Here is a 27514-nt window from a genome sequence, read left to right as displayed (position 1 = left end):
TAGCCTCAATTGACTCATGATCTTAACTATAAAATTACTAAATCTCCACAAAAACCCCCCTTGTGATTTATTTCAGTTGGCTTACTAATTATATAGTAAAGTTTACACTTATTATATAGTAGTTTTAAAATCTATTCCATTCAGTTACGTTTGGATAGATCTTATATGGATAGATGCGTCGACAATTCCACTTATCTTGGGAGTCTGATCATCCCTAATGGGTTGGCTTCTGACGAAATCTATGCACAGATCCAAAACGCTTGTTTGGCTTTTGCCAACTTACGTCACCTATGGTAAAAGTGAAATATCCGTCTATTAATTAAACGACAAGTATACTGCACAACAGTTCGTTCTGTTCTAATTTACGGCTGCGAAATGTGGCCATCAAGTGTAAAAGATACTTGTAAGTTACTAGTATTTGATCACAGATATCTTGGAAATAGTGCTCGCATCTGCTGGGATCACCGGGTAGGTAATAGTGAGGCAAGACACAGAGTATTAGGGAATGATATAGTCAAACACCAAAATTATCGAATATAAATAGGTATATGGTTCTCTGGTTAAATGTGTACTAAACAAGCCATTCAATCATGTTAACAGTGTTGAAAGTAAGAATTTACTGTAGTGAGTATGAGACATCTGGTGTGTAACGAAAAGTGTATCAAGATAACAGAATGTGTGTATTTGTAACTTCAACTGAGGTATGAGAAGAAATTTCATTCATTATTTATCGACTCAAATTTAGACGAACATAATTAAACGAAATCCTTGGTTTAATTCTAAGGAATTTTAGGAGCTTTACTCATTGTACTTCTCTAATCTATCTAATTTTGTAGTTGTTATCACGCAACTCTGACATTAGATTTCATTCTGTAGAAACATGCATCCGTTTGTTTGCAATTTCCCTTCTAGAATTAAGCAACATAAATATTCACACAACACTTCATTTCATAATCCTTCCACAGCTGTTATCGTTATTTAGTGAACACAAATGCATACCCTAAGTAAGGGATTTCCTTGAATGGGGGACTTTCTTTCCTGAATAATTTATCTTATTTTATTCATTAGAGTCAGTTAGTTTAAAAATTACTTCTAGTCAAAATTCAAATATACTTAACAATCCACATCAAAGTAAAAGAGTTTATCTGTTAAATTATGATTTTATTTAAAAATACCCTATGAAAGATATTATGATATTACTGGTACCAAAACACCAAAAATAGGTAACTTAAGCTTAGCACCAAGTAACACCATCAATATAATAGCAAAACAAAGTTAATACGCAGATCCAGTTTAGTCAGACAAGATCGACAAAAAACTCAGCACAAATGTGCGCTGTCCCAATTAAGGACACAACAACATATGTATTTATTTGTTTTGCATACATTTAATTGATATTGTAACGTTGCTATGACGCCAAACGGATATATTTTTCAGTTATCGAAATAAACACTGATGTATTGTTACCCTTTGTAATACGTATCCGGTAAGCCTAATTAAAAATATACTCAAATGTATGACATTTCAAAGTTGAAATTTTTACTATGAATAAGTAAACTTCTCAGATATTTATCTAAATTATCAAGTGTTCATGCCATTTAATATTTTGATGTTAGACGGTAGCATGTAGTCGTCAATCACACACTCAGTCATGATCATTGTATAGCCTAGCACAATGTCCGTTATCCCAAGTCAACATACTACATTAACACGATCAGATGAATTTAAAAGACGAAGAATAAATAAGCAATCATAGTGATGTAGTAAGAATGAGTAAAAGAAAGACCGATTTGTGAGAATAGAGCTCAGTGTCAAAGATACAGATTGGAAAGGTATATGTATCTAAAGCAATGCTGGAAGTGAAGATCTGTAAGAAGATAAAGAGAGTGAATGAACCACCTCGACTACGATTGCTGAATCCGAGACAAGTCAACCAACGTCTCCATCCACTGATTTATTATTTATTATTTATTATTATTAGCTTTATTCAGTATTGCCATCGTGATGTCGATTCAAACCAAATAGTTTGTACATACCTACACAACTCAGACCAGTAGTCAACGACTTCATGGATTGGTTGACATGTCTTGGTTTGACCATCCTTAACTTTATTCTCACCTACTTCTACACTGCCAAACATTCCAAGTCAAAGTGAACACTGAATAGGCACACACAACACATGTCTTAAATACCTCAGAACAAAACATGTAAGCGAACAATTGTTTTCAATTAGATCGTCATCACGCTTTACTCTAATATACATGAATATTTATAAGAAAAATACCTTAATCAATCTATATTCATAGCTATTGTATCAAGTGATTTGCCACGTTTACCTTGTACTCTATGCCCAACATCAACATTTCCCACTATCTCACTTCACGAGACACGAACAATGCTTCGAATAAATGTATGATTAGAACATGTGGCCTAAACACATCTTCCACTTCTACAGATCATGTTTCAAAGCCGTAAGGTACTACAGTGTGGATTGCTGTGAGGCATAGCCACATACTTTTATTTTGTTTTGGGAGTCAAATAAATCCTTATCACCAATCTTCGTGCCTTTTTCTCTTACGTTCAAGTTGCCGTGTAGATTCAGTTTGTTTTTATTAGAAGCAGCTAGGACAATGAATCGAGCATTCAATTAGCAAGGATTACCATCCACAAAAAAAACAGCTTATAACTGATTGCAGTCAAAAAAACCTGTAACAAACTTAGTTGGAATGAAGTTCAGTGATTGACGATATGAAATGTTGGTATCAAAATTTTTATTATGCAACTAGTAAATTCTGGTACTGGTTACAATGAATAATTATAACTTGCATACTTAGTGAAGTTTGTTGGAATATTTTAAATGACTGACTAATAATTTTCCACTGTAACCAATTATATAGTCTTGAATAAAGCGATTATCATTGTGGTTATCAGTTTTGATCTAGCAAAGATCTCTTTGGCTGGATGTATCTACATCAACAAAGGATAGACTCTTTTAGGTTAAGACGTATACAAAAACATATGGAGTAAGAAATATCTACATATTTTTATCCCTGGTTATGAAGTTATTATCGGATGTAGATTTTTAACGATTAGTGATACAATCTAAGTATTAAAATTTGAGTCTTACTGAGGACTTTTGGAGATTATTAAGTTTCATTGAAATCATGGACCTGCGTTGGAAACCGGGAAGCAATGAACAGTCATTAGATATTAATACCAGTGGATGCCCACTCCCTGTTCTAAAGATCAGGCGTATGCGTGCGAGACTAGAGATCTCGGGTTCGATTCCGGCGTGCAGAGTAGTGGATGCGAACTATTGAGTAGTCCAATACTAGGACGAAACGGCTGTCCAGTGCTTCCAGGTTTTCAATGGTGGCCTGACTTAGATTGGTTCGTGATTTCAATCACAATTTAAAAGTGAAAGCAATATAATACGAATGACTGATTCACTAATTGTATTATCTTTTTTTTCTAGATATGCTTGACACAATTTGTACAACGTAGCAAAATTAGAGATGAAATGACTTCGTTATGAGCTAATTTTTAATATCAACAATCAGTCAGTCATGATCAACATAAAGCCTGGTATAAATGATTGCTGATTAAAGTTATCGTATCTCATTACCAACGTGAAATGAATGTAAAAAGGTGAACAGAAAAAGAAGCGAAATAATGTAGGAGCAATGATAATTAAGAACATCCTTCAGCCGTAAAAACAAAATGGAACTATGTGTATGAACGAATTGGAGATCCAGAGGGATTTTAAGGTATTGAACGCACCTGTGATTACGAGCAATAACACCTAACATCACCGACTACTGACAGTCTTGGATTTGAACTAGACAATGTGCATCTACTTATGGGTCTCACATCAAGTCAATGACCTTATGAACAGTGATAAAAAGCACCACTTCCGATAGTTTGCACATATTCATATAGATGGAGTTAGAAGTTAATGAATTTATGCCTTCAACAAGTATCTCCTAAAATAGTTATACATAATGAATATCGAATTACAACAGTTCATAGAATAATTAAGTAGTAACAATAATATATATTCAATTTACCTCGACCAACAATATTGAAAGAAGTGGATAATGGAGCTGGTACTGTTGTTGTTGTTGTTGTCGATGTTGACGACGTAGATGATGACGTTGTAGATAAATCGGTAGACATTAGAGGATTTAATGCATTTCCTGTATTCCCTATACTAGATTGAATATTGTGTTGACCTGAGCATATATAAAAAGATTTTTGTCGGAAAAAAAGCAACAATAAAACAGAATTATTAATTACAAATATGAACATTTCATTTTGTAAGTAATGAAAAGCGGAATTGACTAAGATATTACATGTTACATTCTAAATCAAGCATATCATAATACACAACAATAATTAGAATTGAATGATAAACAAGAATATGGGGAAGGTTTTTTCAGTTAAAATGCAAGAAAAAAAAAGATTTAAATCAAAACTATACAATTTATGTGGTAACTAATCCCATTACTGGCCCCTAAATGCCGTGGTACGGCCGAGAATGGGGAGAGTCCGCTCTCCCTCTCCAAATGCTCTCACATGACCACGCGTATATAGCCTCTGACAGGGAAGTCCTACTCACTACATTCTCGTGGCATTACTGTTGTTAGCGAAATTGAGAGGACGAAAAGCGAATGTCCGGCGCTTTAACCGGGTTGGTGGACACAGAAAGTTCACCTAGGGGAGTTGGAAAACCCCCATTCCAAACAAACAGTGCACATCGGCTCCACTATCCTCAAGGAACAAATGGTATATGAATCAATCGTTGGTCACCAACTATCATGGGACTGCATCTCCTCACGATGCTCCACTGCCTTGTGGATCAGACCTTTCGGTCGGAGGCTCCGGGTATGGCCCCCCTAAGGAAACCACAAATCAAATGAGATTTGTGTGGTGCATGTGTATCTGGTGCTTCCTTGTACCAGTATTTATGTGTTCAAAAAATCCCATTACTAATTTATCAATCAAAATTACAAAGGTTGAAAAAGCTGGTCATAATATGGAAAAAAAACGATAGATCCTAATGCTTAGATTGTATAAACACCATGATGAGTTATATACGCAGATGTAAAAGGACAGAATATATACCGTTTTGATAAAACAAAACAAAAATAAGTAAACAGCATATATTTACGTATAACGACCATGGAAAGGTTTGGTTTTATACCAGCACTTTTTTCACAGTTGCAGGAACTGATTGACTCTTATGGAACCACGAAACGTAACTTGAGGCTATTTACCAATTGTTTTTCAACATTACAATTGTCTTCTGAATAATCGACAGAACAAATTATGAACGACTTGACATGAGAAAAACAACGTTAAAGTGTTCTTTAACAACCTCACTTTTTATATTATTCATGAATATACCGTATACTCTAAAATCAATTCATTATATTTACATAGAAATAGATAATATGTATTAGGATCTAAATTTTTGTCCATCGTTTGGAGACAAATGATAATGGCTACAATTCTTAGGATGGAAAAGCCAAGATGAACGAGAGTTACAAACATGTTACTTAATGTTTATTAAGTAGGTATTGATGATAGCTAGCAGTGGAATATAGAATGTAGGTTCTATCTTATTTAGCAATCATCAGCTGAATGCACCCTCATCTCAGAATTGATGTTCACTCCCGGACTCGAACCCAGTAGCGTTCGCTAAAAACGCTATCACGCTATTCACTTAGTTAATAAGTCCAGATATCCACTGAATTGTACAATGGGGTGGGTTTCAATTTATTTACAATGGTTGTTCAAATCTACTCATTTTTGTTTAGGACTGTAATTGATCAGTCCATTTTATCACATGTGCATCCTGGGCAGATAGATTGCCTTGATATTACCATCAAGTCACAAGCATTTTTTAAGCAGATATGGATGATGGCTAGCATTAATTTGTGACTTAATGGCAATAAAAAGCCCATTCGCACGGGATTCATATACGTCAGAGTAGAGTGATCAATTGCATTCCTAAAAATTGATGAGAAAATCCAAAGAATCAATATATATGAATGTTGCTTGATAGATGTACATCCAGACCTCTGAATCATGTAGTAAACTGAACTAGTGTGCAGATGAACAAACAAAAAGAAACACTATTTCAACATGAATTGATAATAATTGAAGAACTAGTGAATATATAGACAGGTGGAAAAGTCATTTTGTAAATATTCATCATCATGTTAGTATGAATATTATTCAAAACAAGTTTCGTTTGGAAGACTATTTAGTTGAATAACGGAAACTAAGGCACTGTTGTTGTACTTGAAATAGAGAATTTTAAATACCTTGATGAAATTTTACAATCGGTAACATGCTGTCCTAATAAAAATTATACTTGAACAATATTGATTATGCAAAAAGTCAATAAATAATTTATATAAGCACATAAATATTGGTACAAACGGGCACCAGATACATATACACCACACGAATCTCATTTGATTTGTGTGAGAGCTGTCATACTGATCAGGTGCCCAAACCGAAGAAGGTGGTTTTCTTAGGGGGTCGCACCCCGAGCCTTCGACCTGAAGGTCTAGTCCACAAGGCAGTGGAGCATTGTGAGGAGATGCAGTCCCATGATAGTCGGTGACCAACGATTGATTCATACACCATTAGTTCCCTCAGGATACTGGAGCCCATGTGCAAATAAAACAATTGAAATATCCAGACGATGTTCTGAAGCTTTTAAATTTTTCAAATTAATTAAGACAAAGATTTCTTCACTAAACCTCTGATTCGTAGTCAACATGTTCAAATTAGATAGAGTTACTAAATCCCTGAACAAATGAATATGGATAAATTAAGGTTTGTAGCCATCGTCTAAAATATAATAACTGTGGTTACAAAAAAATGGAAAGCTTTTGACGTAGTTCCATTCTCAGAACTGTATGATATGATCATGGTTGAGAACGAAATTCTACAGAAATTATCCACCTGAACGACAAATCTTCGCCATCTTGAAACAGAAAGTATATCAAGTGAATAATCAAAACTTCATATTCCTAATAACCATTACGGTATTAATTTTATCAGTTACAATCCATCAGAAATGAATGTGAACAATCACTGAATGTAGTTTTCTTTGTTTATACAAAATGATCTTTTTTGGATCGAAATTCTATTGAAGCATTTATTACTATTATTACTATGGCTGAAGTAATAATGATGGTTGACATTAGTTGTACGACTTAACAGATGAACATTCGTGGATTAGTTGAAGTTAGACATTAACACCGTTAGATGCCGGCTCAGTGGTCTGTCGGTTAAGGGCTCTGGCGCGAAACTGGTAGGTCCTGGGTTCGAATCTCGCTCGCGAGGCGGGATCGTGGGTGCGCACTGCTGAGGGGTCCAACAATAGGACGAAACGGCCGTCCAGTGCTTCCAGGTTTTCCATAGTGGTCTACCTTCAATTGACTGACACTTTTAACTATGAAGATGAACATTCGTTGCTTCAGGTGAAATAATATCATATTTTCAACAAAAAGTAGTTGGTTAATCACCCAGTAAATCAATGTAAATTACATCTCCTTATCAAAACCATAATTAGTATTCATTTATGCAAAACATTTATTTTATCGAAGTGTTTTGATCTGAAATAATCTAGGCTGATTCAACCAAACAGTGAAATATACAGCAGAAAACTGTAAACACCGAAAAAAAATAACCAAATTACCTTTCAATGGTCTTCGTTCAATACTTTGATAATGCTGATGCATATCAATAGTTGTAATAGGTGAAGGAGTAACAGCAGCTCGTCCAATAACTACACCAATATAATCCCGATTCTCACGAAATGATGCACCAACATAAGGATTATATTTAGATGAAACAGTTGTTACAACTTGTGAATGTTTTGTAAATTGTTGTTGTGATTGTGATTGTGTTTGCTTTTTATCAGATCCAAAGTTTGTAGGAGTTTTAGGTGAACTATTATCATCAGTACCACTGTTATTAAGTAATCGGTCAGCATCGTTTACTATTTCATAAGATCTATTTGCACTTCTGAATTAAAAATGAAATAAATATGGTGAAAAAAAGACGATCCATTGCTCAACAATTATGATCTACAATAGTAGGGAAATTTTTTTTAATCATATAAAATAATAGAAAAATTAACCACCAATCAACATGAAACTATAGTAGAACAATAGATATAACCAACCAGTGAAACGATGAAAAAAATTCCGAAGGTCAATACAAAATTGTAGCGATGACCTTCGAATCAAGGTTATGTTTAATATTGTATTGAGATGAGATGATGAACGGATTGGAGCAAATTGCATAAAGGCAATCATTCTATATAGAGAGGTATTTTTTTTGGCGATATAGTGATACTGTTGTATTAAGGTGGATCTGAGAAAAGCAACGAATTTTCAAGGTCATCATAACCTCTAACCAGTCTTTTCATCATTTAAGAGTACATACAATAGAATTTCACTGTTGAATAAAGTAATAATGTAATTACATATATGTATATATAAAATGGGATCAACAATATGATAGTATAGAAATTAGATAGACATCCAACAAGAACAACAAAAATGAAAACACAGAAATTGGAGAAAATTTATATATGAAGAGATACAATATAAAGTAATAATGAGAAACAATAGAAAATTGATTAGTTGCATAGTAATAAGGTGATAAATGTATAGCCTTTTGTATATTCTTTAAGGATATATTTTTTTTCATAGTTGAAATCATGAGTCAATTGAAGCTAGACCACCATGGAAAACCTAGAAGCACTGGATGACTGTTTCGTCCTATTGTGGGACTCCTCGGGAATCCGCATCCACGATCCCGCACTTGTGATTTCAAACCCAGGACGTACCAGTGGATGCGCACTGCTGAAGAGTCCCATAATAGGACGAAACGGCCATCCAGTGCTTCCAAGTTTTCGATGGTGGTCTAGCTTCAATTGACTCATGATTTCAACTATGAAAATACTGATATATCCACAAAAACCCCTTCTGGTATATATATTTTTTTCCAATGATATTATGAACAGCAAGGATTATTAATATGGAAATTGAAGATCAGTAAGGAAGATCTTTACTACTCTAATGTTCATTATTGATGTAATTTCAGAAGCGTTAGTGAGAAGTTATAACTAGTGGAGTTCAACTATATCCAGTATGACAGTTAAGCATAAAAGGCCAACGAAGATGGTTATACAGTATCGTGAATTGATTGAACTTAGGCATATAGATCGTTAAATAAAGGCTTATTGATCTAAAGATTAAGAGCTTTTCGCAAGACCGAGTATGACAGCTACAATCACCTGCAGGGGTTGTAGGTATCCATAATGAGGAGTCCCATACTAAAACAAAACAGTCATTTAGTGCTCTCTGGTTTTCAGTAGTTTTCTAAAATCACTATATAATGCAATCCAAGAATGTTCAGTGATAAGCAAATTAGTGGTACAACACTACTGATTGTGGGATTCTCGTGAGATGGCTAAAGTGATTTGCTTAAAATTACTTACATTATAACAAAATACAATACACTGGTAACAACTATACTACAATATTTATTTAACTTGAGTATATTCTATATTTTCCAAGAATTTACCACATAATTCGGTCGTCAAAATCTTACATTCAAAAACACTTTTTATTGGAATACCAAACGTCAGTGAAATAATAATTAGTTACAGATGATTATAATACACATGTATCAAAACATTAAGGGGAATATATAAAAGATAGTACACAAATTATGCTCATTAATCGCTAAATAGTAACCAGAAGTAAGTTCATCTAGTTCCCTTATGGCTAATCAAATTCTATCGTCTAACTGGGAACTACCAAAACTATTTCATTCTTATTGGTGAATCACAGTTCAAACGTCTGAATAAGGACAATTTTGGCTGGTGAATATTTGTAGCTCAACTGAATGATTTTAGCGGGAATTTCGTCCTCTGAGTTGTCAAGCCGTTAAACCAGATACACAGATCAATTACCAATCAATAAACATACCGAAATCGATCAAACCTGTCAACAAATCAGAAAAATCATGGGCAAATATAGAACTAAGAACGAAACAAAATCAAAATCAAGAGGTTGACAACCGCAGGAAAAAGATCAACGATAACCGAACAGAATCGAAGTCGACAGGACAAGCTATAGGTCAGATGTGGAGAAATCCAAATACTTAACTTCTACTCGACATTTGTGCTGAGAATTCTGTTCAGAAAAATAATGAAAGCTCTATGACCAAATTATCCAGCTCACAGAACAAACCCTCATCGAAAACGTATACAGACAACAGCTTTTGATCATAGATATATTCGAAGTATTGTTCGTGTCTCGTAGAGCGAGACTGTAGGCAATGTTGATGTTGGGCATAGAGTACAAGGTAAACGTGGCAAATCACTTGATACAATGGCTATGAATATAGATTGATTGAGGTATTTAAGACATGTGTTGTGTGTGCCTATTCATTGTTCTCATTTGATTGGAAATGTTTGGCAGTGTAGAAGTAGGTGAGAATAAAGTTAAGGATGGTCAAACCGAGACATGTCAACCAATCCATGAAGTCGTTGACTACTGGTCTGATTTGTGTAGGCATGTACACACAATCTGGTTGTAATCGACATCACGATGACGATCAGTGGATGGAGACGCGTTGGTTGACTTGTCTCGGATTCAGCATCCGTAGTCAAGGTGGTTCATTCACTTTTTATCTTCCTACAGATCTTCGCTTTCAGCATTTCTTTACATACATATACCTTTCCAATCTCTCTTTGATACTGAGCTATATTCTCATAAATCAGTCTTTCTTTTACTCAATGTTACTACATCACTATGATTCCTTCTTTATTCTTTAACTTTTAATTTCATCTGATCGTGTTAATGTAGTATGTTGACTTGGGTCAACGGACACTGTGCCAGGCGATACGTTGATCATGACTGACTGTGTGATTGACGATTACATGCTACCGTCTAACATCAAAATATTTAATGGTATGATTACTTGATAAATTAGATAAATATCTGAGAAGTTTACTTATTCATAGTAAAAATTTCAATTTCAAAATGTCATACATTTGAGTATCTTTTTTAATTAAGCCTACTGGATAAGTAGTATTACAAAGGGTAATAATACATCAATGTTTATTTCGATAACCGAAAAAGATATATAGAGAAATATATATATATCCGTTTGGCGTCATAGCAACGTTACAAAATCGATTACATTTATATATGCATAACAAATAAATGTATATAAAAACAATGACAAACCGACACCGACGACGATAACAACAGCTCAAGTTACATCAAAATAATAAATTTTAAAAAAAAATTAAGAAAAAAACGAAAAGTAAGCCAAACAACAACACAATCATACAATAAATAATCAGAGTATAGCAACAACTAGTAACAAAAAAACACATGTAAAGTTAATAAATCATAAGAAAAGCTAATATTGAACCGAAACTTTTAATTAGAAATTCCTTATATTTGAAAAGTGAATAGATGAAACATTATTCTTTTGTATGTTTGTTTGTTTTTTTTGACGGCAGAATATCTGAGAAATAATTTAGATCATGTGATATATACTACTTAATGTTAAGTAGATGAAGTGACTAGTTGTACTTTAAAAGTGTGTAGTATAATTGTACAATGTAGACGTTAAGGTATTTATTGAATTTGGAAAACAATGAAATAATTGAATTTATGAGTACAGTTAGACGTATGAAGGTGGTTATCACTACCTATACCGTGGAAAGTTTCCTCTAGAGGTGAGTGGAAAAAATGGGTAACGTTGATCTTGGTGACCTGACAGCGTGACCACAGTGTCCACGGGACAATTGGTTAAGGCCGATCACACAAAACCTTTCTGTAGGTAATTTCTGTTTTAACTCTGTACTTGTTGAGACTTTACTAGCGGAAATGGAAATCATCAGGATAAGTCAAGGTGTGCATTTTTAGGGTCGACCTACTCTAACCCCACTCTTCGTTTATGGGAAGGTAGCATCGCTGTCATGCTGGTCGTCTAAGGGAAAAGCCTTACTGCCGTAACACCGCTGTTCAGTCAGTAGCACGACTTCTCCTCAGACCTTGGGCTTGCTGATTTTAGTCTTACTTCTTTTCAACCCACCTGCCTGGCGTGGTAGGACCTTGAGGAACGATTTTTTCAGCCAGTATACTCCGATTCGTTCATCAAGATAGGCAAACCTGACCACAACGTCAAGGTAGCAGCAACCATCGGAGTGAATTCATGATATATGACTCAACTAAATTTTGTAAAGATTATTTTCTAATATTCCATGAACCAAATTTTCCTGTTAATTCATTAAAAGTCAGTATATTTATTATGATTATAATCAAAAGTTTAGAAGGTTGGATAGTGGCTAAAAGTGGAAACCTGGACACGTGTTTCGTCTTAATTGGGACCTTTAAGCAGGGTATATCAGCATCCTGGTATTGGAGCCATTAGTAATTAATTCAAATGCTCGACGGGTTACATACTGAGTTATTGAATCCAAACAGCTACTGACTGATCAATCTCTTTTCACGGTAAAAAAAAAACAACTTACGACCTAATGAGGATATCAGCGCAATCAGTTCGGGATAAAAATATGCAGTAAAGAAACTGATCAATCGCAGTCCTTAATATCAACGAGAAGATTTAAACAATTAAAAAGAACTATAATCATATGCGCAATATCGTGAATTGATTAAAGTTAGACACTATCATCTTTAGATGCCGACTCAGAACTCTAGAGGCTAAGCGTTAGAACTCAAAAGGAAAGGTTCTTGGTCCCATTCCCGCACCCAAGACTGTGTATGAGCACTGCTGAAAAGTTTCATAGAACTAAAAAAAAACATCATCAACTTTATCATATTAACCTATGGTATTGAAAAACAAGGACGTTTAGACAAAATGAATTTCATGTAATACTGATGTCATACAACTGAAAATATAATTTATTCCGTGTCAACATAAATTGTGGCGATATTACTTTGACATTATCCAATGAAAGTTAATTTTTTGGAAAGAGGATTAACTTCTAATTGTATAGACATCTCTAACCAAACTTTATTCGCATAGTATTAACCCACTTTGTCCACAGAAGAGGAACTGCATGAATCATTCCAACGTAGAGATCAAAATGTTAAAGAATGTTGTACAAAAAACATGGATAAAACTTTAAAATGTCTCATTTTTGAAGATAATTTTTATCATCATTGTATTTCGTTAGATGTTCAACGAGAAAAAACACCATACTACTTAGAAATGAATGTTGAAACATGTACGAAGTAAACTAGGCTGCATTGAAAATAATTCGATAATTTTACTCGGTATTTCCGTAACTTACGAGTAGCAATTGATAAATGCACAGATATTTTATTTCAACAGCTGAATTCATGAGTCGATCTAAGTTCAACTACCGTTGAAAACCTGGAAGCACTGAACGGTTGTTTCGTCCTAATATGGAACTCAGCAGCACGCATCCATGATCCCGTAAGTGAGACTCGAATCCAAGACCTTCGGTGTCGCGCACGAAGGCTTAATCTACCAATCATTGAGCCGACACCCAGCGGTGTTAATGTCGACTCATTAATTCAATTGTTACAATACTACAATCTCCACAAACCCCCATTCTGGCCACATTTGGCCAAATATTGTACAAATGTTATTTTCAATTTTATGGCACGATGTGGTCTGTTTGGTTGGTATATAAACCCAGTATATTTCTGAATAATGATTCATATTGCAGAGGCTGTTATTGACGTTCTGGACTTAACTGGCAGGGCTAGGCAGATAGCAGGACTGACAAATAATCAAAACTGCTCATACGGCTTTTGTGTATCATAGCTCTGATTGATAATTCGCTCTTCTCTTATTGGCGGGAATCAGCACGTTCATATACCAAATAGGGTGTACGCATACACAAGATATAACATGAAGGATTGAAAGTTAGCACAGCTTCATTTAGTCATCTATACTGATGTAAATAGAGAAAGGTTTAAGTATTTCACACACGAAATTTGATATGAATTTTGTCGATATTACACTAAATTTTATTAAAACAAGTATTTTCTAACTAGGAAAAGATAGCTTTAACCTTGACAGTGCACACTTCTGATCTTATGAACTACAGCTTATCAGACCAGGAGATGTTGTGATCTCTGGGTTGTCAAATATCGTCAGTCAGAATACCCACTTCTATGACCGTGGCCCTGCGCTAAACTAATGGCACGTCAACCAGCGGTAGCACCTTTGAGTCAACTCTGAATCCCTAACGGCCCTCAATATAGTATCCCCTCGCCTAGCCCTGCCCATTCAGTCCATAATACAACATCTACCGGCGAGACTATAATTTAAGGACGACCTTTGAACCAATCTCAAGTGACCTTCAGGAATATTAGTCAATCAGGAAACAGTTGGTATAGAGTAAAATTCATGCAAAATCAAATGAATTGAAGTGGATGCACTTCATTTACATGGTCCATAAACGTGTCAAGGTTAGAAAGTGGTTCAAAGGTTCTAAAATCGTAATGCATAAGGGAGAGGAACTCATCCATATGGTTCGCTGTACAGGGTGCAAAAAAGTACAATCAGAGATATCGTGATATATATATATATATATATACTCAAGATTGAAACGACATATTTGTCATAAAATTTCACAATATAAACAAGACGTACTTTTTAGCTGAACTTTTTCCAGGAATGAAACGTTGTGATGACATTGCGGGAACAACAGCTGGTGTTAATACAGGACCGGATAAAGTTGAATTGACAGGATGAATATCAGAATTCAATCTATTTGTGTTATTTGATAGTTCTGTATTATTCATTTTTGTAATTCTTATCGATGATAAAGGTGTTGATGAAGTGGATAATATTTGTAGATTATTAAAACTTTCACTTTGTCTACGTTTTTCAGCTTCTTCAAATAATCGCATTGCACGTCTATGAGATGCAGCACTACGTATACTTGATACCTAAAAAAAGGAAGAAAAGTAGCCTTTTTCTAAAAGAAAAATTATGAGAATGTATACGAATGGAACATAGAAAATAAATTTTTTCGAATGAAAATCCAAAGAATTCCGAATAAGTAATAAATAAACTTCAAAAGGTATCAAGATTTATCAACTAGGTAAGGGATATGATGAAAATGATTTTTCCTATAATAAGACAATAGATGAGATTAAACAGATTGATGCATTAACTTTCAACGATAAACGTTCATTCATATGATAAGAACGACTTTTAGACTGACTAAGAATCTTAAATAAATAAACTGGAATTAATTAATATCAGAAAGGGTTTTGTGGAGTTTTAGTCTTTTCATAGTTGAAAGCGTGAGTCAATTGAGACTGGTAGGTCCTGGGTTCGAATTTCGCGAGTGCGGGATCGTGGATGCGCACTGCTGAGTCCCATAATAGGACGAAACGGTCGTCCAGTGCTTCCAGGCTTTCCACAGTGGTCTAGCTTCAACTGACTCACGCTTTCAACTATTCAACTAATTAATAGTTAAAGGTTTGAAAAGATTTTCAAATAAATTACTGCTTAGTCGATTACGAGGTTACTCAGTTTTTTGTTAATAATCCTAAAGTCTTACTAGTAACGATAATAATTAGTACCTCTTTTTTCCCATTTTTTTGCATGACCTTTGCTCTTATATAAATGTCTTCCGGTAATTTTCAGTGTATCTAAAACTTCATGCATTTATTTCTATATACGATGAGTTGTATCATCTCAAGTTATTTTGTTTGAATAAGAAGTTTTCCCCAAACTTCATCTTATTCCTGTATTCGCTTCTAATTCTCAAAACGTTCTGTGACAACTGTCATTATCAAGTTCATAAGAGAACTGTTAGTATTAGAATAGCTCAATTGTTCATTAATTCGCCAATATCGTAGGTAAACCGGAAACCCCCCTGCCAGACATTTATTTTTAAAAATTCACATATTGTGAATTAAAACAACATAAGAATAAGCTACCTGGTTTTGCCACGTCCATGTGAATGCATGAATTTAGCTGCTTCTTTGGAAAACGCTATATTGGGCACACAACCAAAAAACTGAGCCAACGAGTTAATGAACACTTCCCTTCGTGATTAGGAAAGGGTATAGGTAAGATAATATACAGCTCTGTCCTATCACACTTGATCGATAGAAATAATGTAGTAAATAGAAATAGGTCATTTAAAATAATTTATCGTATTCCTACTTGTTACGATTGAACGGAACAAAGGTCAGCAACACAACAACAGGACAAGTTAAACTAATCCGCAGAGCCAAAACCCTGCTTATTAAAGAGAAAAGACCAGATTCAGTGGAGGGAAAAGTATATTCCACAAGCAGTTGGAAGCACGAACAAACAAGCACACAACTAAAGCGTATATATACAACACAACAATGTCCTTGGAAAATGTCACAAAATAGCGTACTAAAAGAGGAAACGAAACAATCATATTTAAGGTCTTTCCAAAAAAAAAGATATGCAATCTGAAGGCAAAAATATGCGCTTTCGGAGTGAAAATGAGAAATTCCAATTTTCAAACAAAATTACAAAAATAAGACATTTACCAAGTGAGTTCTGGGGATCCAGCATCCCCAACATTACTAATTTGCCTTATGCGGTTCGATCTGGGCTCTGATCAGTGACTGAAGCTACAGAGATTCAAAGTAACAATTCAATTCTTTGTATTCACAAAAAATTTCTAACACTTTTATCTCTTACTTGGTCGAATTAGTTTAAACAAACAATTTTATTTATCATTGTTTTCTATACTATTTGTTTGCTTATTTTAGCCATCCTCTTCGGACTGCATCTCTTAAAGTTTGATCCAATGCCTTTTGATTAGCAAATTCTAGATCATATTTTGTACTGAAAAACAAATTTATTTCTAACAAAACCTTAACTGAAACCTTGTTCCATTAATTTATGTAGGAATTAATTTTCAGTATGCAATGTTATTAGCTAAAAGAGTCTCAATGAAAACCATCGAACACTTAACAGATGTTTTCAGTGGAATTTTTTTTCTTTTTGACCCTCTCAAAACTGTTCATCCTTCCATAAGATTAGGGAGATAAAAACCTTTAAATCTTACAGTGGTTTACGTGGCCGCCAAATGCCCTGGTACGGCCGAGAGTGGGGAGAGTCCACTCTCCCTCGAAAAATGCTCTCACATGGCCGCGAGTATATAGCCTCTTCCAATGAAGTCCTACTCACTGCATTCTCTCAACAGGGGTGTTGTTAACGAAATTAAGAGGATGAAAAGAGAACGTCCGGTGCTTTAACCGGGTTCGTGAACACGGAAAGTCCACCTAGTGGAGTTGGAAAACACCTATCCCAAACCAATGGTCCACATGGGCTGGTTCCAGTATCCTAAATAAACAAATGGCGTATGAATCAGTCGTTGATCGCCGACTACCATGGGACTGCATCTCCTCACGATGCTCTACTGCCTTGTGGATCAGGCCTCTAGGTCTAAGGCTCCGGGTATGGCCCCCTAAGAAAACCAACTGCTTCAGTTAAGGGAACCTGAACAGTATGACAGCCCTCACACAAATCAAATAAGATTTGTGCGGCGCATATATATCTGGTGCCTCCTTGCACCAATATTTATGTGTTTAAATAAATAAACATTATCATTGGATCAACTTTTCTAAATGATCTCAGTTCATGATCAAAGTTAATTTTAAAATAAACTTAAAAAGTTAATATGGTTTATCATAGTTAATCCAAGTAACCGATTGTATCACTGAATAAAAAAACATAGTGAATTCAGAAAAGAAATTTTCTTCCCCATAAAATTGTTTAGTGTTAAGTTATACATTGATATCAGTTTATGAATAAAAAAATAGAAATAGGATTACATCATTTTATGATCTGAAATTTAAAATATCAAAAGAAGGTTACATAATGATCTATAAACTCATAAAATCAAAGAACTATAAATATGAATTCACTTAGTATTGTTGGTTTGAATCTTCCCATCGATGTGTTAGGACTGCAACTGGTCAGTCTCTAATTGGCATATGTGCATACTGTGCGTATTGCCTCGACATAGCCTTGATTTACAAGCATGATAAGCAAAGATAGGACGAAACGCGCGTCCTGGATTCCACTGCTAGCCACTATCCATCTTTGCTTATAAATATGAATGTTTAGGCTTAACTAAACAACTTCATTGGAAAACAAAACTAATTCCTTATAAATAAATAATATATTTGTAATATCCCCAAGAATTAGAAAAATTAGATTTTGTGAAGTTTCGTCACTCACTGTAAGCCACTTCTTCAGAGAAGTTCCGTTGTACTATTTAAATTTAGATTAATGTGAATTTGGTTATTTATTCTCTGAAGAAGTGACTTAAACTGAGTCACGAAACGTCAGAAAATCTAATTTACCTACTCCTTGGGATATTACAAATATATTAATTTATTTATAACAAAATTATCAAATCAAAACTTGGTAATGATACCTATAAAAAAAAGACTAATCCCATTTAAGATTACCAGGATTTCAAGCAGTATTTCCATAATCAGTGAATATAGTCTTTCAGTGACATTTCTATCACTAATGTTATCATATCATGAATGTATTCAATGAACAAAATTGATCTAGTGAACCGGATATTGTTTTTCTGTAATACACTCAAACTTATGAATGATTATTTTTACACTTAGAACATAGACACACACACACATACATACAGAGGGAGAGAGGAAGGGAGATAAAGAGAGGATACATTATTATTTTGTGAGACATCCTGATGTTTATCCAACGAAAAGCGACACAAGAACGATAAGCATTGACAATAATTAGAGGAAAGTTAATTTCAAAAGAAATTAAGAATAAGATAAATTATGAAGAGGAAAAGGGGAGAAAGATATCGAATGCTCTTATATACATTTATATACAGGAATGCACATAAATAAGAACAGAGTATCAGATATATAATTTAATAAATTAAATTCAACGAACCATAATTGACCATACATATACATCCTATGCATCATAAATTAATAATAAACAACCACACCCACCGAAGACAATGAACACCTAGTAACAAGAAGAATGTATACTTTTCTTGATATATGCACAGACATACACCAACAAACTTAGATACGTGAGTTTATCAAACAGTAGTTACATATTGTACAATGAAAATAATAGTAGGAATGAAATAGTAAAAAAACGCCTACATTTTCATTGGGAATTTCCTCAGTGAAGAATATGTATCCATATATATGTATAATTTTATAATCATTTCATTATCCGCATTCGCGGCTTTTCTTTCTAAGTGTAGTAAATGGTGTTTGATAATTTTGATGTAGTGATTATGTTGATAACTGGTTACATAAATTAAGCCGGTTTCGAACCTGAAGTCTAGTAATTGGAAGCTGAATAGTTTACACCAATAGGCGTTTTTAAGATACAGAAACAAAATGGGATACATCAATTGTTGAAATGATAAGCTCTAAGTAAACATTTTAGAAACATTAAATGACCGAAGCATGAAAACTGACTACAAAATGTTTACTGAATAAGACGTGTTATATAGGCCTAACCACTACCTAACTTGACGGGCAATGTTGTTTGAAGTAGGATTAGGTTTGAAGAAAGCTAGCGTCCGCCAAAGCAAAGCATAATGTCAGTCAATGAAGTTACTGACAAGTGGATTGAGCCTTGTTGACAGATGAAGACAATCTGGTTAGGGTCCGTGTCATTGCCATAACCAGTGGTAGGAGACTTCAAGTGACACGGCTTTTTGTCTCCGCATAAATACTCTTCGTTTAAATAGCTTCTGTTTTCTTGGATCGTATCTTCGAAGCCTAATCTTCCATATTATTATTATTATTATTATCACTAATACTGTTACTACATCTACTACTCTGAGATTGGGACTAACAATTTTATCTCACTGTGCTAATGGGGTATGACAACTTGAATCGCTATACATGCGTACCAGGTTCTACGTTGTAACTAACCGAAAACATTGAAATGGCGAACATTTGTAGCTCAGGTGGATGATCTGTAGGAGCTTCTTTTTCTGAGAAATTGAGAATCAGGTAACGAGTGAAGATAATCAAAACAAATATGCAGGAAATTACATAATTAAATTCAGTAATAATCAATCAAGATAGAGGTCGATGGGATAAACTGTCAATCATAAGAGGGGAAATCCAAAAAGCTCACTTTTACCCGAAGTTTGTGCTGATAATGTTGTCCTGAAGGACAATGGAAACTAAACAATCAAACGATCCTATTCAGAGAACAAAACCCCATCAAAAAAGAGACGTAAACATTGCAGGATAACCTAACTTCATAACAACTGAGTTAGCTGACAGTGATGATTACTAAATGTATTTAGTACCAGTCATAGGACATATTGAGTAAGTAGAAAAAAATAATACATCAAACCAACGAAAATCAGAATGCTGTAAAAAAGAAACGCATGGTCTTATGTGTCAAAATAATTATGCGATAAGAACTGAGTACCTAGAAAAACTCAAAGAGGAAAATATCCAAAGTTTGACAATGATAATGATAATCATAATAAGCACTGTAACAAAAACATACTTCAGGAATTTCAGAACTTGGTGAATTTGGTAAAGCTGAATCATTATTGTGAAGATTTAATGGTAATGCACTAGCAGGTAATGAATTCGGTTTTGTTGATCGATTTGAACGCCAAAATGTATTATTTATTTTACTATTACTACTAGTATCATTACTTCGTCCATCTAAATCATCACCATCTGTAAATTCTTCATCGGATTCATAATCTTCATCGTAGATTTCTTCTTCAACTGTATCATTATCATCATTGTGACTATAATAAAATGAATCATACTCAGTATGATTAGATCTACTAGTTGTACTAATTGTATTAATATTATTATAATTGAAGTTATCAACTGATGATGTAACTATTCTATCTGATTGAATATTTCGATTATTTTTATTTACACTTTTTCTAGGTGATATACATGAAGTAGAATGATAAGTATTTAAAGGATTATTCGATGTAATTATATTATATCCAAAACGATTACATTCTAAATAGTTTTCTGTATTTGTATTAATATTATTGAAAACTTGATTAAGAGCTGGACGTGATCGATTACTTTGACGAACTAGAGTAGCTCGAGTTGGTAACAACGAAGAAGGATACATGGAATCTGTTGAAAGAAATTTTAAAAAAAAAGATAAGCAAGTATGATGGAATAAAGGGAAAGAATGGGAAAGAAAATACACAAATCCATAATTAAACGTTCAGTAATAAAGTGTACTCTATAGAACAAAAGTATGCGAAAGTAAACAACCGGTACATTTTGTCATACGTTGAAGGAAACCAAATTATGGGTATTTTCTGTACAGAAACATAATTGTTTAATTCATAATGCTTCAATAGTTGCACAATTCTAATCGAGATAGATTAGATATGGTGAATTATTTATGAAATAAGAAATCCTACATGCCAATATACAAGATAATTGTCAGATGTCAATAAGCACATATATGGGACGGAAAATTGGTTAATAACAGAAGCCTTCTCGTGAATACACCAAGTTTATGTGAGAAGAGTCATAAGGAAACCACGGTGATTATCATTTCTTTTTATCTATATTTCTGAAACGTAATTATTTAACTGTGTTTACTCCATTTATAGCTGCTATTCGAAATCATAAATAATTTCAATTGGAATTAGGCTTAAATCATTCATAACGTACTCAGATCTGAGGAACATTAAGCTTAAGAGCTAATGATACTATCCACCAGCTGAAACTGTAGATGGAGTGGGGTTTAAACCTAAGACTAATTAACCGAACGTCGAATGCCTTAACCATTATTCTACCGCTCCATATATTTGAACTTTAAAGACAAAAATAGAAATGACATGACATAAGTTGGAACTCAACGGGAGTAGTTTTGATTAATTTTATCTAAATTAATCAGCCTGAAGAGATTTGAAGTCACAATTAAATGACCAACCAATAGGTTTGAAAAGAAACATCAGTAAAGATAGTACGAAAAACTTGTATATACTAGCAATGCATTTTGTAAAGATTACAACAAACTTAACATTTTAAGTGCTACATTATTCAACAAAACACAACAAATGAAATATCAAGGAAATAAATGCATATTATATACCAAATACACCATATATTAGAGTGATTATCAGCCATAGATTGATTACATCACTAACAGGAAGTGTATTAAAACGTTTTCCGGGCAGGATCACAGTTGTTGGGTAAGTAAGAATTAAATTACTGCAAAGTATATTGATGATGCATATTACTGAATGATTAGATATAAATTTATCAAGATCAGACATTTGTCTGCCAAAGCAGCTAACGTCCGATCCAGAGAAAATATTCAAAAACGTTTGAGATCAGGCGTAGTAAAGAGATTCAGCGGTGCTATCTCAAGACATCTCTTTGATACAAGACATCCAGTTAACAAATTGAAACCTTTCAAGGTGCCTAATATACAATCGACACCCAATCTGAAATCTGGTGAACCTAGGGCGATAAAACATCTGAGGGCAGATGTGTTCAAAAAGAAGTAGTAATAAACCCTTCTCTACACTGATAATATTTCATTCATCTTATTGCATCATTCTTTATTTCAACTCATTCACAAGTCTTGATTACATCATTTTCGTTTCACTTGGAATTCAAATCTCCATGAAACCCCCTTCTGATAATGATCATATGCTCATTAGTGACTGGCTCCATGAGGTATTTCCTGGAGTTCTAGTGAGAAGCAGTACCCAGTGGAGTTCAACCAGGTCCGTTGGAAGATATCAACTCACTGAAGACATTGGTGAATGGTTGCTCAATTTTGTGGATTGGTTGAAGTTAGACATTAAGACCGTTGAATGTCGGCAAGTTCGGTGGTCTAGAGGTTAAGTGTTCGCGCGCGAGATTGATAGGTCCTGAGTTCGAATCTCGCGAGGCGGGATCGTGGATGCGCACTGCTGAGGAGCCCCACAATAGGACGAAACCGCCGTCCAATGCTTCCAGGTTTTCAATGGCGTTTTAGCTTCGATAGACTGGCTATTTCAACTATGAAAAAAAGGATTGCTATCTTATCTTGCAATAAATATTACGAAATGAAATGCTATAAAAACACATTGTACATTTGAATAGTTTCCTTTTCCGGTCTTATTATTTTTAAATTAAATAGAATTTATTGAGGTTTCAGATAAACTTCTCGTAGATAAATAAAAACAAATATAGGTTCACATCATTCGGTAGATGTAAAGCAGACTAAGTTTTGATGATCAAATTATATTTCTGAATCAGCAGATTATGACCATTTAGTTATGGGGTACACATTAAACTATGTGTTTAACATAAAATATAAAAATAAACTCAAATTAATTCAATTCAATCTTTTAAAAAGCATTTAATTACTTAGATGGGAGTTTTGATTTTGTGATGTCCAAAGTATGGAATGATCTGATTGACGAATCGGTGCTAAACGGGGTTTACGACGCGGTGTATTGAAAGAGCTTGGTTCTTCACTGTTTGATCCAGACTTAGACATACAAAGGGAAGAACGCAGAGGATAGACTTTAGCTATTTCTATAGAGGATGGATCTGAAGATAACTGTAAGCAAAGATTAAATAGTATGATACTTATTTTGATAAAACCGATTAAATACAATGTAAACATCATATTATATGAAACATACAACACAAAGAATAAGGTAATTAAAACAAAATATGGAAGAGACTATCAAAGATATAGGCGAAGTGACATATTATTATCTGTAGCAGTACAAATTCAAAGCTGGGAAGAAAAGTTTAGAAACAGTATTTTCATTATACCTGTAAAAAATAACTTTCATTAGACTTCAGTAACGTCCGATAAATATTAACACTTCCATAATCCACATGCAACAATTCTGACTGATAGTCTAATAAACAAATAATTTTCAGTATGTGATTGCGGAGATTGTTGAGTTTTTATTGAAACCATGAGTCGATATAAGCTAGGACACCATTGAAAACCTGAAAGCACTGGAAGGCTGTTTCCTTCTAGTATGGAATTCCTCAGCAGTACGCATCCACGATAGGGACGCTGGACTCGAACCCAAGGCCTTTGGCCTCAGTTAGATGTATACCCAGTGGTCTGGAGGTGAAACGTTCATGCGAGGCCGAAGATTCTAGGTTTGAGTTCCACGTCTGGGATCGTGAATGCGCACTGCTAAGAAGTCCTATACTGGGACAAATCGGTCATCCAGTGATCCTAGGTTTTCGGTGATGGTATAAAATTGATCGGTTGGTTACTTAAATGTAATTGTAATTTCGTCGTATTGAGAGCTATAGAAATATGAATTATATATCGGGACTTCGAGGAGATTATTCACAACATGTGTCACAAACGGAATCATTAACGAACGAAGAATTAATAAATGACTAAAATGATAAATCAACATTGTGATACACTTTGTAAAGTATGTAAATGCGCTACCGGCTGTTGTTGAGTAGAAAAATAAATGATACTATATGGGAACAGATAAGAGAATGTGATTTTGGGAAGCCATTAATGAAGCTTAGAAGACACATGAGAAACTAAATAGTTACATAGTTAATTAACTATTTATAATGATGATCTTAGATGTGTAAAAGATGGACATCAACTGGATAGTCTCCTTGCAATTGTAAAAGAATATAGTATCTATCTCCATCAGTGTACAGCTTATACACTGTATCGAGTATTTTACAGGCGTGAGCATTTTAGTGAAATCTCATATCAGTTGAGAAGTTAATTGGCACTTGCTAACCGTAGGAAAAAACGAAATAAGCGAAGAGATAATTGTTTGCAATTATTTTCGCATCATTACACTTAGGAATACGTTTTACAGACGATAATGAAATCAGTACTACGCATTAGGCGGTATAAAAGAACAGTCAATAAACATTACAAATCAATTTGAATTGGGAAACGTCAATCAATGTGTACGAAATGAATGATTAGACCGTTATATGCAAGCGGCAAGGTATACGAAAGTGAAGTATAATCTCAAGAAGGAAACACTTGTAAACACTTTACAAAAATATTAAACATAAGCTTCTTTGAGCTAACTGAAGTCTGAGAAATCAGTAATTGAATGTTGCTGTTTTTTTTAAAAAAAAGAAGTATTCAACAGCTACGCGAAAAAGAAATCAACAAGACCACTACTACTTACAATTTTTGATGATGTAGGTGATAAACGACCAGAAGCTGGTAAACTTTGTGAAGATAATTCTGATAATTGTGATTTAGCATTGAAACGTTTCGCAGATGATAGATTAATGTATTCTGGTTTGATATTGCTAGGACTTATAGAATTGTGAATAGTCCTGTTAGAATTATCTTGAAGTTTTCGTTGTGATTCACATAGTTGCAAGTGTTGAGGATTATGTTTACCACTGACGACAACAACAGCAGTACGATGTATTGTCCTTGATTTTGCATCGAGATTATGATCTACCTCATCGTCGTAATCATCATTATTATTATGTTCATTGTTATCAATATCACTATTATTATTATCATTGTTACATTTATTATCTGCATAAATTTTGGAAGATAATGGATTGTATCCAGTATTGTTATCGGTCAACTATGTAACGAATAAAAAGTGATTTTCCTTTAAAAAATTCAATTACACTACGATTTTAAATAATAATAAATAGAAGTTAATTGTAGGAAAATGAAGATCGTTATGTTCTTATGCCCTACTAATAAATCGCGTGACTAAATCGCCAATTAGAAACATCGACTTATATGACCTTGACATTGTGTCAAACTAATAACTCATAAACCAGTACGAGCAGCCTAGAGTCAACTCTGAGCTATTATCGAACCTCTGAGATAGTAACTTTACGACTAAACCCAGCTGGGTCAGTCCAAAACACCAATAACACCCTCCACGATATCAATCATGTATTTCAGACATATGCAGTTTATATACAAGTAAATCAAAACGCATCATATCATAAAATAGAAAATAAGAAGTATACAAGACCAAGTCATACGTGACTGTCTGAGAGGCTGTAACTTGGGAATTAAGACTAACTTAAGAATAGTAAATCGTATAATAGTAGTCAATAAGTCAAATAGAAGCTTATGATAAAAAGAATATGAATATGTATATAATACAGCTACTTAATAGTTATGTAACAATAATATATATAATATTAGTCCGTAACTAATTCCTAGCAGTTACCTTTCATTTGTTCTTCGTTCAATTAGTCGATCAGTCAGCTACAACGTAGGACCAGGCACACATATGCATCGGTCCAAGTTGCCATACCTCATTAGCACAACAACATGAACACCGAATTCATAGACGTAGTTAATTTAATGGTGATAATATATAAAAGAAAGATTGTATATATAGTACAGGAAGAAAGATATTCTTCGTTAGAATATCACAAAGACATACTAATATATTAAGGCAATTGAAATCATGACAGTAGTGGAAAATTATGTAAGATTTACGGAAAATGATTAATACACCATTCGATTCGTAATCAAGAAAGCTGCTATTAGAAAAAGAACTAACCAAGCAAATAAGTATAGAGTTTTAGGGTAAAGTTTTTATACACACCACAAAACTTCGAAGTAAACTGAGTTACATGTACAGTACAATAATAAAGTCAGCGATTTTGTTCTCTTTTATTGTGAGATATGAACACATCTGCACACAATAAACAGTTAGACATGAAAGAACAAAAATGGCGACTTCTTTTTACATCCAAAAGGCATATAACATAAATAGAATCAGTCAGTCAGCTACGACGTAGGACCAGGCACACATATGCATCGTTCCAAGTTGTTATACCTCGTTAGCACAACAAGATGAACACCGGATTCATAGAAGTAGTTAATTTAGTGGTGGTAGTATATAAAAGATAGGTTGTATATAAGGATATGGTATAGGAAGGAAGAAAGTTATGAAGCAATTTTAATCTCACGGTTTAAGGGAAGATAAAGAGTGTATACACCTACGCCATTGTGATAGATTCTGAGCCATGTCACCTAGAGTCTCCAACCATTGGTTACGATAGTCACTTGTACCCCAACCAAGTAGTCTGAATCTACCAACATGGCTCAGACTAGAAGTTAGTAACTTCAAGCACTGATGCCATAAATAGAATAAACAAAAAGAAAGACGTTCATTTGTTTTTGGATATATTTCAAGAAAATCTACCTTAGGAGGTAGTCTATTATAACAGAATATAAGGTATATTATTCTTGTTCAATATAAAGTAAGAAGTGAAAAAAAACTAGGCTAATACAGTAGAGCTAATATCAAAATGCTTCACCTTCCAATTATGTTATCTTAATATTTCGAAAACTACTCAATAAATATTGATTTATACCTCCAGGTATTAACGTTAGCCAGTAAGTAAACAAGTAGATTGAAGTGGGTTATGGGAACGTATACTTAATTATGGAGTTGTATTACAAAATTCATAAAAAGCAATGTAAT

At 34.0% G+C, this 27514-nt stretch overlaps 1 protein-coding gene across 1 annotated transcript in view; it reads right to left on the bottom strand.

Annotated features, from left to right (window-relative positions):
• Positions 1–27514, bottom strand: part of Smp_152260 (hypothetical protein) — a gene marked incomplete at both ends in the record, with an annotated part of 96428 nt that overhangs the window by 30921 nt on the left and 37993 nt on the right. The window contains 5 exons of the mRNA XM_018793015.1: positions 4068–4232; positions 7718–8045; positions 20596–21197; positions 23442–23637; positions 25223–25639. Of these exons, the coding sequence (XP_018647570.1) occupies positions 4068–4232; positions 7718–8045; positions 20596–21197; positions 23442–23637; positions 25223–25639 (1708 nt within the window). The remainder of the gene's footprint in view (positions 1–4067; positions 4233–7717; positions 8046–20595; positions 21198–23441; positions 23638–25222; positions 25640–27514) is intronic.

The sequence above is a fragment of the Schistosoma mansoni genome, chromosome 1, assembly GCF_000237925.1.
Source record: "Schistosoma mansoni strain Puerto Rico chromosome 1, complete genome".
Lineage (NCBI taxonomy): Eukaryota > Metazoa > Platyhelminthes > Trematoda > Strigeidida > Schistosomatidae > Schistosoma > Schistosoma mansoni.
The sequence above is the reverse complement of the archived record's forward strand: the minus strand, read 5'-3'. Positions and strand labels throughout refer to the sequence as shown.